At 59.1% G+C, this 10,019-nt stretch overlaps 1 protein-coding gene across 1 annotated transcript in view; it reads left to right on the forward strand.

Moving 5' to 3' along the window:
- TRIM67 (tripartite motif containing 67) overlaps positions 1-9,653 on the forward strand; it is a 48,002-nt gene extending 38,349 nt beyond the window's left edge. The window contains exons 6-10 of the mRNA XM_027094058.1: positions 1,348-1,513; positions 4,296-4,434; positions 5,507-5,810; positions 7,550-7,712; positions 8,856-9,653. Of these exons, the coding sequence (XP_026949859.1) occupies positions 1,348-1,513; positions 4,296-4,434; positions 5,507-5,810; positions 7,550-7,712; positions 8,856-8,921 (838 nt within the window). The 3' untranslated portion in view covers positions 8,922-9,653. The remainder of the gene's footprint in view (positions 1-1,347; positions 1,514-4,295; positions 4,435-5,506; positions 5,811-7,549; positions 7,713-8,855) is intronic.
- The last annotated feature ends 366 nt before the right edge of the window (positions 9,654-10,019 follow it).

Consider the following 10,019-nt stretch of genomic DNA (forward strand, 5'->3'; position numbering starts at 1 on the left):
TCACAGACCTGGGTTCAGATCCCAGCTCAGCCACCCTCAAGCTGGGTGACCTCTGTGGGTAGCACCCAGCCTGGGCCAAACTTTTCCCGTTTGTGAAAGAGGATCATTTGTTCATTCAGAGACACCTGTTGAGTGTCTACCACGTGCCGGGCACCATCCCAGGTGCTCAGCACCCAGCCGTGAGCAAGTGTACAGACTCCCTCACTAGACGGAGCTGATAGAGAAAGAAATAGACAACACATCGATAATTCAGTACAACAGGTAGTGTAATGTAAACTGATAGTGGCAGGTGGGACAAACAAGGTGCCTTTTGAGAAGGGGGCATTAGTAGACATGGGTGTGGGGGGGGAGGTATTTTGAGGTGAGGAGGAAAGAGATGTAAGGGAAGAACATTCCAGAAGGCCGAGGGGTGGTGAGTGCAAAGGCCCCGAGGCAGGTATAAGTGTTCTGTGTTCCAAGAAGAGCGAGAAGGTCAGAGGTGAGAGCAGACGGGAGAAGGTGGTGGATCGTAGCAGTGAGTTCAGAGACCCACGGGGGACACGAGCTAAGGGTTAAGCAAAGTTTGCATAGCTTTCCCCAGGTTACAAAATTAGCAAGTGACGTCCCCCTGCCTCTCCAGAGACGTTAAGGGTACATTCAGGAGGGGGAATGAAGCTCTTTGGTTTTTTTAGACCCATATATCCAAGGGCTGAGTGCCACACCTACAGAATCTGTGAACTCAGGAAAATCCTTACTTCAAAATGCACGGCCATTTTTAAACCAGAGACACCCAGGCTCTTGTGCATCTCTGTGCTTTCTCCCGTACTCAGTTTGCACCTCCCAGTCTCACCTTAATCGAACTTACGATACACTTGACTCAAATCCCTAATTCCACGGGTTGACTGCCTGATACTGTAAGATGGCCTCTCCTTCCGGGATCTAGTTCCCTGGGCCTTTAAAACGCTTCCAGGCAAAGGTCTCAGTGGGTCTTTGCACTTTGCCCTTCCCGCCCCCGAGAGCATCTTCCGGGCCCCAGGTGTGAGCTGCTTGCCGCCCTGTGCAGAGGGTCCGCAGAGGCCGGGCTGCAAGTCCTCACCAGCTGCTCATGGGGCCGAGCCAAAACCAGTGGTTCTTAGTGGGCAGGTGGGCAAGGGGCAGCTCTTCCTCAGGGCTCCAGACCCAGAGGGGTGGAGGCACCTGCCAGGCCTCTCCCTGCCCCAGATCCCAGGACCCCCGTCCAGGGTTGAGAAGCACACTGAGCTGCGCCCACGAGCAGCCAGGAGGGACGCAGGGTGGCCACCTTTCCTCCTGGGGTGCGGCCGGGTCCACGCGGCCTCCCTGTGCCCTGCAGGGGTTTGTGCGCTAAAGCCCACCTGTCCCCGTCACAGTGCCGCCCGTGCCCCTGCTGCAGCTGGAGAAGTGCTGCACCCGGAACAACAGCGTCACGCTGGCCTGGAGGACGCCGCCCTTCACCCACAGCACCGTGGACGGCTACATCCTGGAGCTGGACGACGGAGACGGGGGCCAGTTCCGGGTGAGGCCCCGCTGCTTGCTGGGGGGAACTTGCGCTGTCCCAGCCTCTGCACCAGCCCAGGGGGCTGCCCTTAGCTCTGATGCCACCAGCGAGGGCATCGGCCCCCAGGACGCAGAGCAAGTGGGCCCGGGCTCATGGGATGTGGGGCTTCTCTACCGAGGGCTGGGTCTGGGCAGGCAGAGGCGGCGGCCACAGAAAGTTCTGGATGGTTTTTCTGTGAAGACTGACACAGGTTGGAGGCCAAGGTAGAGCTCCGAAAAGGTGTCCCCCGCGGTACCCACTTCCCAGTCGGCCCAGCAGCGCACTGGTATCTGGTCAGCACCCTCCCACCCAGCACCCCGAAGCCTCTCCCCACCCCCTCGAGGTTCCTTCACACCTGCCTTGCCCAGTTCAGTGATTAGTTCACCTGGCAAGGTGGGAAGACACCTGAGAAATATTTGTTGGGTTGGGGTGACCGTCTACGTTCATGTCCCAAATGATGAAATCTGTGTGGACAGTAAATACGCTTAGCGAGTCACAAGTGCGTCTTCTAGTCTCGGCCCGTGGTAGCAAACCTGGACGGCTCCCCACCCCAAGCCAGCGCCCTAACACATCTCTACCGCGAGACGGCACACAGTGAAGTTCAGGCTCCCGTCCAGTCGTTGTGTTGACGGGAACACCAGGGCGTACAAACTCGGGGTCTGCTGAGAGCTCCACCTTTCTGTCCCCGAGAGACTAAATAAAGACTCGTTCTAACAAACCAGCGCAGTCATAACAATTCTCACACTTCTTCTCCTGGGAAGTGGCACCCATTCAACGTCTCTTGCCAACGGTCAATATTCTCTTTGTTTCCCTCAACTGGATTGATGCCTATGTCTTGTCTTGTCTTATTTCAAGAATTTCAGAGTTGGGGAAATCACTGCAGTACTCCCTTGGGAATAATTGAGTCCCTGGGGATATGGGCTCTTTAGTGAGAAGCTGAGGTTGCTTTGGCCAGGAATAGTGGGTCATACACCGGGTCCAGAACCTCAGCCGTTCCAGTCGTGCAAATGAGCTAGGAACTGACAGAGCTCCCTGACTAACCAGAAACCGGGAGGAGAGCTTATGGTTTCGAAACGGGAAGAAAGAGGAGACTGTTTGAGATATTAAAAGAAGCAGCCAGGACTTCCCTGGTGGCGCAGTGGTTAAGGATCCGCCTGCCAATGGGAAGATCCCACATGCTGTGGAGCAACTAAGCCGTCTAGAGCCCGCGAGCCACACTCCTGAGCCCGCGTGCCACAACAACTGAAGTCCGCACACCTAGAGCCCGTGCCCCACAATAAGAGAAGCCACTGCAATGAGAAGCCCGCGCACCGCAACGAAGAGTAGCCCCCACTCGCCACAACTAGAGAAAGCCCGCGCGCTGCAACGGAGACCCAATGCAGCCAAAACTAAATATAAAATAAATAAATAAATCTTTAAAAAATAAAAATAAAAGAAGCAGTCCACAGGGCTGAACTGAAGATGGCTTCTCCCCTTTGAAGCATGACCACTAAGAAAAGCTCCACCCGAGGGCTAGAATTTATGAGAAACCATGTGTTATAGTGGGAAAAGCGTGGACGCTAAATGCAGACAGACCTGGATTTGAACGCTGGCTTCTACGGGATCAACTGTGATCTTGGGCAAGTTGCCTACCTTCTCTGAGTATCTTTGTGAATAAAATAATGAAAATAATAGCAATGTCCCAGGGTTGTATGAGGATTAAGATGTCTTATACAGGGACTTCCCTGGTGGTCCAGCGGGTAAGACTCCGTGCTCCCAGTGCAGGGGTCCCGGGTTCCATCCTTAGATCCTGCATGCATGCCGCAGCTAAGAAGTCCGCAGGCCGCAATGAAGATCCTGCGTGCCGCAACTAAGACCCTGCTGCAGCCAAAATAATAATAACATAAATAAATAAACATTTTTTGAAAAGATGCCTTATACAGCGCCTGGCACACAGCTACTATTATCAGTAACTTGGAAAAACAAATGAAGAGAAACACCCCAAGTAATCAAGCAGACGTTTTAGACTAAGCTGATGTAATGCCATAGGTGAGGTGTAAGGCTATGCATTTGGGGGAAGTTAATAGGACAGAGTAAGTGTGAAGTAAACGGGAAACAAAGTAAGTGTTCTAGAAAAGGACCTTTGGGAGCCGATGCAGAAACGTCCCACCCTCTGGGGAGGCCAGGAAAAAAGCAGCTCCAGGAGTCCCAAAAGGAGGAGGAAGGTGGCAGCCTCAGCAGTGGGAGAAGCGGGGAAGGAGGTGGAGCGCCCGTCTTACTCCAGAAATGGCCAAATCAACTTGAACCACCTGCGCCTGGCCACGCCCTTCCTCCATCTGCTTTTTCCCATCATGTGTGATGACCCTTCCCTTTCAAATACCTTCTGTTTTATTTAGATGCTTAGCCCATGTTTTTTCTAACTTAATTTCCCACTGGAAACCAATAATCCCCTCTTACTCCAATCGAGAAGGAAGTGGGGTTTTCAGCAGCCCCACTCCCGGGCTCCGGAGTCCTGTCCGTCTGGCCTCTCCTCTGCGGAGGCAGGACGGTCTCGGGCAGCATCCCGGCTACCGCACCTCATACCTTCGCAGGAGAGGGCCCATCAGCCAATAGGAAGAGTTTGTGTCCAACTTGGACGTGGCCTGAGACTCGGCCACCACGTGTCCAAAATCTCCTTATTAATAACTCTTCGGGGATGCTAGCACTCTTGATGTCACCGTGCGGCTAAGAGAAATTTTCCACATAACGGAGGCGCCTGACGAGCCGTCTGGGTCTCTTCCAGGAGGTGTACGTCGGCAAGGAGACCCTGTGCACCATCGACGGCCTTCACTTCAACAGCACCTACAATGCCAGGGTCAAGGCTTTCAACTCCTCTGGCGTCGGGCCCTACAGTAAGACCGTCGTCCTGCAGACGTCCGACGGTGAGCCCTGGGGTGTCTCGGGGGAAACAGATTCAGGCCCAACCCACACAGACGGGCAGACAGACAAGGGAAATCTGTGAGCTGCTCATGAGGGAGCGTGAGGGAGTGGCGGAAACAGGCGAGTCTGTCTCTTCCAGCCCCGCCCCTGCTCCGCTCACTTGGCTCCATGTGCCTCACCTCCCTGCCCCCCAGCCACGAAGGAAAGAGACACTCCTTCACCCCATTTGCTGGAGCTGGGAAGGGAAGCTAGGAGTTGAGAGGCACAGGGAGGCTAAACTCCCACTTCCGAGGGGCCGAGAGCGGGTAGGACGGTCCCAGAGAAGAGAAGGCACGCGGCTGCCAGGGAGGAACCTACCCCTCGAATACCCAGCGCGAGAGCTCAGATATGAGGCGTGCCCACCGCGCTTCATCCTTTCAGGTTTCAGGCAACGAGCACGTCGGCTTTCCGCGGGATTTTGATCATCTGAGTCCTTAGCGTCGAGGGATGATGTAGGGGTCCCAGGACGGTGCCAGCCCTGTGTTTAGTGTCATTGTTTATCCCAGCACGTCCTCTGGGCAACACGTGACAGCCTGGACTGTCTCCCAGGGACAGGAGCAGATGATGCTTTCCCCCTGCAGATGGGTTCACCAGCTGTGTGCCCACGGGGGCCCTCGCCTGCCAGCGGGCTGTGAAGCGGAGCCTGGAGCTCTGGGGCTTTGGTGACCTCACTTCACCTCTCTGCGTCTCAAATCCCCCTCCCACGAGGTGGGGTCTGGATATCTACTCCCCCTCACTCATAACAGTGCCCGAAGCGTGCAGAAGGGGCTTAGAAACCAAGATTCCACGAGAGCATTTAGACTGGGGGCCTGACTGTCTGTGTTCCTTGGCAAGGTTGGGCTCATGGGATTGGGATCTTGGATGAACACAGAGGAGGGAACGTGAGTGTATGTGTGTGTGTGTGTGTGAGAATCGCACAGGGAAGAACATTCGACACTGGGTGCCCGCTTCCTGAGAGATGCCAGCGGGTCTGTGTCTCCGAGCCCAGGTCACAGGCTGCCACTCACCCTGCGCCTCTTGCCCCTTCCTTTGCAGTGGCCTGGTTCACGTTTGACCCCAACTCTGGGCACCGGGACATCATTTTATCCAACGACAACCAGACGGCCACCTGCAGCAGCTACGATGACCGGGTGGTGCTGGGCACGGCGGCCTTCTCCAAGGGCGTGCATTACTGGGAGCTGCACGTGGACCGCTACGACAACCACCCGGACCCCGCCTTCGGGGTGGCCAGGGCCAGCGTGGGCAAGGACATGATGCTGGGCAAGGACGACAAGGCCTGGGCCATGTACGTGGACAGCAACCGCAGCTGGTTCATGCACTGCAGCTCCCACACCAACAGGTGCGTGGGCGCCCGGCCTCCCTGTCGCGGGGCTGAGGGATGAGAGCCCTCCTGCTGTTCCCACGTTCCAGGGTCGGGAATGGCGGGCGGTGTTTTCGGCCACTTTGGCGTCCAGCTTCCAGGGAGAAGCGAGCGCTGGCCCGCAGCGCAGAGGCGGGATCGGACAGAGTCTAGAGCACAGCAGAGCCAGCGGGTGTGCAGGCCGCTCAGCGAGCCCCGCGCCTGGGTTCCGCCGCCCCTCCCCTCTGCTTTCCTCCACACCCGTCAGCCCAGCAGGGCTGTGAATCAGCCCGGCGGGAGGTGCGGCACCCTTGGGGCGCTCCTTGCTGGTGGCTCTGTCCCGGGCACCCCCAGCACTGCCTCACCCTGAGCCCGGCCCCGGCAGTGGTGTCACCAGGATGGACATGGGAAACTCCCATGCTGGGCGGACGGGCCCTCTGGGGCTGCCCTGGCCAAGGAACCCGCAAGTGGAGGGTTGTGACCCTCAGAGCTGCCTGCTTGCTGTGGGGTTTCCTTCCCAGTCTGCTGAGGGCCTTCTCCCCAGAGGGCAGAGGCGAGGGGCCCCGAGAGGCCGACCTCCCTGCACGCCAGCGCTGGGCAAGGTCAGCTCTGGGGGCCCTCGGTGCTCTGGGCCCACCTGCAGCTCTGCAAATGGCCCCAGGGGTCCTGGTCTGGGGCAGGGACTTGCCTGAGCATCCTCGGGGCGGGGTTGGGGGGGGTGGAGGCCGATCGGACCCTCCCACCTGCCTTTTCACTGGCAGTGACCGTCTCTCCAGAGGCAGCTCTGCGCGGGCGCTGCGGACTGCCTGCTCACAGACAGCGCAGGGGCCGAGTCTGGGCCCAGCAGCTCCGTCTCTACTTGCTTAGGCCACGCAGGCGCCCAGATACACTGGGACGGGCGTAACAAGAGAGAGCAGGTGCGGAGCTTTCTTTGTGCCCCATGCTGTGGGAAGCCCCTGGCTCCTACGGTTCCATCTGGGCCCTGGGAAAGTGCGGCTGTGATCGCCATTTTGCATATTATGAGATTGGGGCGTAAGGTTGATGCTCAAGTCACAGGACTCATTAGAGGCGGTGTCAGGGTTTAACTCAGGATGCCGGCTCCAGTTCCGGGGGGCAGGGGCGGGGCGGAGCGGTCGGGCTGGGCCGGGGGACCCCGGGGGAGGCTGCCGCTTGGGCGGGTCATTACCGCCACCTGGTGGTCAGCATCTGAACAGCACCAACAGGCCCGCTGCCAGTTCCCTTCCCCACCGGTGGGCTCCTGCCCTGGGGGGCCCGGCTTGCCCTCCGGGAAACCTGCCCTCTGAAAACTCCCAGCGAGCGCTGCTCGCCGTTTCCCGTGCTCCCAGCCCACCATCAGCCTCCAGCAGACCAGCTCATTCCCAGTCAGGAAAGGACAAGGATGGTTTGGTGATCCGAGCAGAGCAGCCAGTGGCAAGGCCGGCCGACCTCAGCCCCAGCCAAGGGAGGGGACGGTCCGACGGCCTCGGCCCGCCCGCCCCGGTGCTGCCCGCCTAAGGACCGGCCCCGCCCGGTGGAGGCGAATCCCAGCCACCACGAAATGGAGCCTCGCAGCAGGTGTCAGGAGCGTCACGACGCACGCCCTGTGCCCCGCCACGGGTCACCGTGGGATGGCCAGCGCCCTGCCCCGCCGCGGGGGCTGTGTTTTTAGGCGAGGGTACCCACAGCATCCTTTCGGGGATCCTCCCGTCCTCACCTATGTGCCGGGCTCCTCTTCCCAGGACGGAAGGCGGCGTGTGCAAGGGGGCCACCGTGGGCGTGCTACTGGACCTGAACGAGCACACCCTGACCTTCTTCATCAACGGGCAGCAGCAGGGCCCTACGGCCTTCAGCCACGTGGACGGGGTCTTCATGCCGGCCCTCAGCCTCAACCGCAACGTGCAGGTACCGCGCACCCTCCAGGCCAGGGCCCGTCTGCCGCCCCCGGCCCCGCTGCCCGTGGGCCTCCAAAGTGCGCCGGGCAAAGGGGGCTCTAAAGAAGCCGCCCGCGGTGCCGTCCAGGCAGGGAGCTTACCCACCGGTCCACCTGGGCATCCCCTGGAGACGCTCCTCTCCGGCGTGATGTTTTCTTGCTTGTCCGCTTGAAAGGAGTAGAGGCTCTAGGTGGCCGCTTCGGGGCGGGGTGTGAAGGGGGCGGGCGACAGGCAGGGTGGAGAGGGCCAGGGAGGGTGAAGGAGGGAGGCAAGTCCTGCTTCCATGTTCTGGGAGAGAGGAAGGTCGGTGCCCCTGCCCGGCGTGGGCCCCGATGGCCCGGGGTGTGCCGGACCTCCACGTGGCTTTCCCCCGAGAGGAGAGACCGAACTGAGGCGGGACCTCTCCTAAGGGTTCCCTCTCACCCTCCCTGTCCCTCTGGCTCCTGCGTGAAGCAGGCAGCCCCTCAGGGCCAGGCCCAGTCCTGGGGGCTGCGGGGGTACCGCCGGCCCAGGAGGCCCGACACACCCAGAGGCAAAATGGGAGCCCGGTGAGGGGGTGAGGGAAGCTTGGAGAGCAGCGTGGAGCAGGGTGCCAGCCTTTGTTCCCGGCACACTGCTCCTCCCCCCAGGAGGTATATGGGGTGGGGGGCAGAGGCTTGCTTCGCGGTGCCTACTGACCCTGAATATTGTCACCTACTGATTGATTTGTACCTCCAGTCCTTGCAAGAGGGCTTTGAGGCAGCCTGAAATATGGGCTGTTCTTCCACAGGGTTCATAGAACAGATGTAGGAGAGGAAAGAGGGCCATGGAAAGAAAGCAGAAACGCATGTAAACCCGGAGCCCCAGTCCCCCGACTGTAAGAGAGCATCAGCCTTGCCGGGGCTCCTGGCAGCGGGGGCGGCGTGAAAGAGGCAACGACCAGCTCCTGGGGCAGACTCCCGGGCCTGATGTCAGTGAGGACGAGCCTGATAAACAGCTGACTCCACAGCACAGAGGAGGCGGGCTGCCGCCCGTGGGGATCCCGGGGCAGAGGGCGGCACAGCTGCTGAGCTGTCTGCGCTCAGGGTTCACGGGCGGCAGCTCCCGCCCTCGCTCACCGCATCTTCTTTTCCAGGTCACCCTGCACACGGGATTGGAAGTGCCAACCAACCTGGGGCGGCCAAAGGTGCCGGGCAACTAGCCTCCCAGGCCCTGCTCTGCACGGCTGCCCCTCACTGCACTCACATAACCCCGAGGGCAGCACAGCCACATCCTGGGTGCAGCCCAGCAGCCACGGAGCATCTCAGAGACCCGCTTTCTTTGGGGGACGGAGAACGATCTGCAGGCTGTGCGCACGGAGGCCCCAGTCAGTGGTGAACACGGGAGTGTGTTTCCCCTTGTTCCACCGGCCATTACAAATACGAAGAGGGACCTTTCTCAAGGGAGCAAGGAAGCGTTCGGGGTTTCATTTTGTTTCCTGCCTTCCAATTTAGAAGCTTGTCTTTTTGGGGGGCAAGAGGAGAGCAGGCTCTGAGACGTGAATCCTGAGAGCAGGAGGCGGCGGGGGGCGCTCGGGAATCTCGTGGCCTCAGTGTCAAGTCTTTGCTGGACTCCGCTCCTTCAGAGAACCAAGGGTGCAGGTTCCCATCTCTGCCAGGAAACGTTGTTATCCTTTAGCTTTTCGGTTCTGGAGTCTTCAGTACGTTATGCCACTTGCAGACCTAATCCAGGATGGATAGAGAGGGATGTTAATCATTCATCATGATCTTTGCCGCTCTCGTTGAACTGTTGAGGACTTTTTAAAATAGTTTCCTTAGATCCTTCATTAGTCCACCAACCTCTCTCTCTTACACACACACACACACACACACACACACACACACACACACACACACACACACACACACACACACCAGTCTGCTACAATTCACTCAGTTCTCTTTTTCGGGAGCTGGCTTCCCACGACGTTCGCTGCAAACCTGTTAACTCTTCCGAGCTCGGAGGCTCTCAGACTCATGAGCGTATGAGATGGGAGTCCCTGGGGAAGTCTCTTATACTCAGTCCACCTTCACTTTGAGACCATCTACTGTCAACGTGAGCGCATCATGAGAGCAAAAGGTGGCCCCGATGGCAGGGGAGGCTCTGCCCTGACGGGGCGGGCAGGACTCTGCAGGAGGCAGGAAACAGATGACGTCATGTTCCTGGTCTCCCTGCTTGCCCGCCAGCCCGGGTGTGCGGAGTCCACGTGGCCAGGGCGCGGCTCTGGGGTGAGCCCTCCCCTGCCTGCTGGGAACACCAA

Source organism: Aethalodelphis obliquidens, unplaced genomic scaffold, assembly GCF_003676395.1.
Source record: "Aethalodelphis obliquidens isolate GAN/ISIS:26980383/991018 unplaced genomic scaffold, ASM367639v1 scaffold87, whole genome shotgun sequence".
In the NCBI taxonomy this organism is placed as follows: Eukaryota; Metazoa; Chordata; class Mammalia; order Artiodactyla; family Delphinidae; genus Aethalodelphis; species Aethalodelphis obliquidens.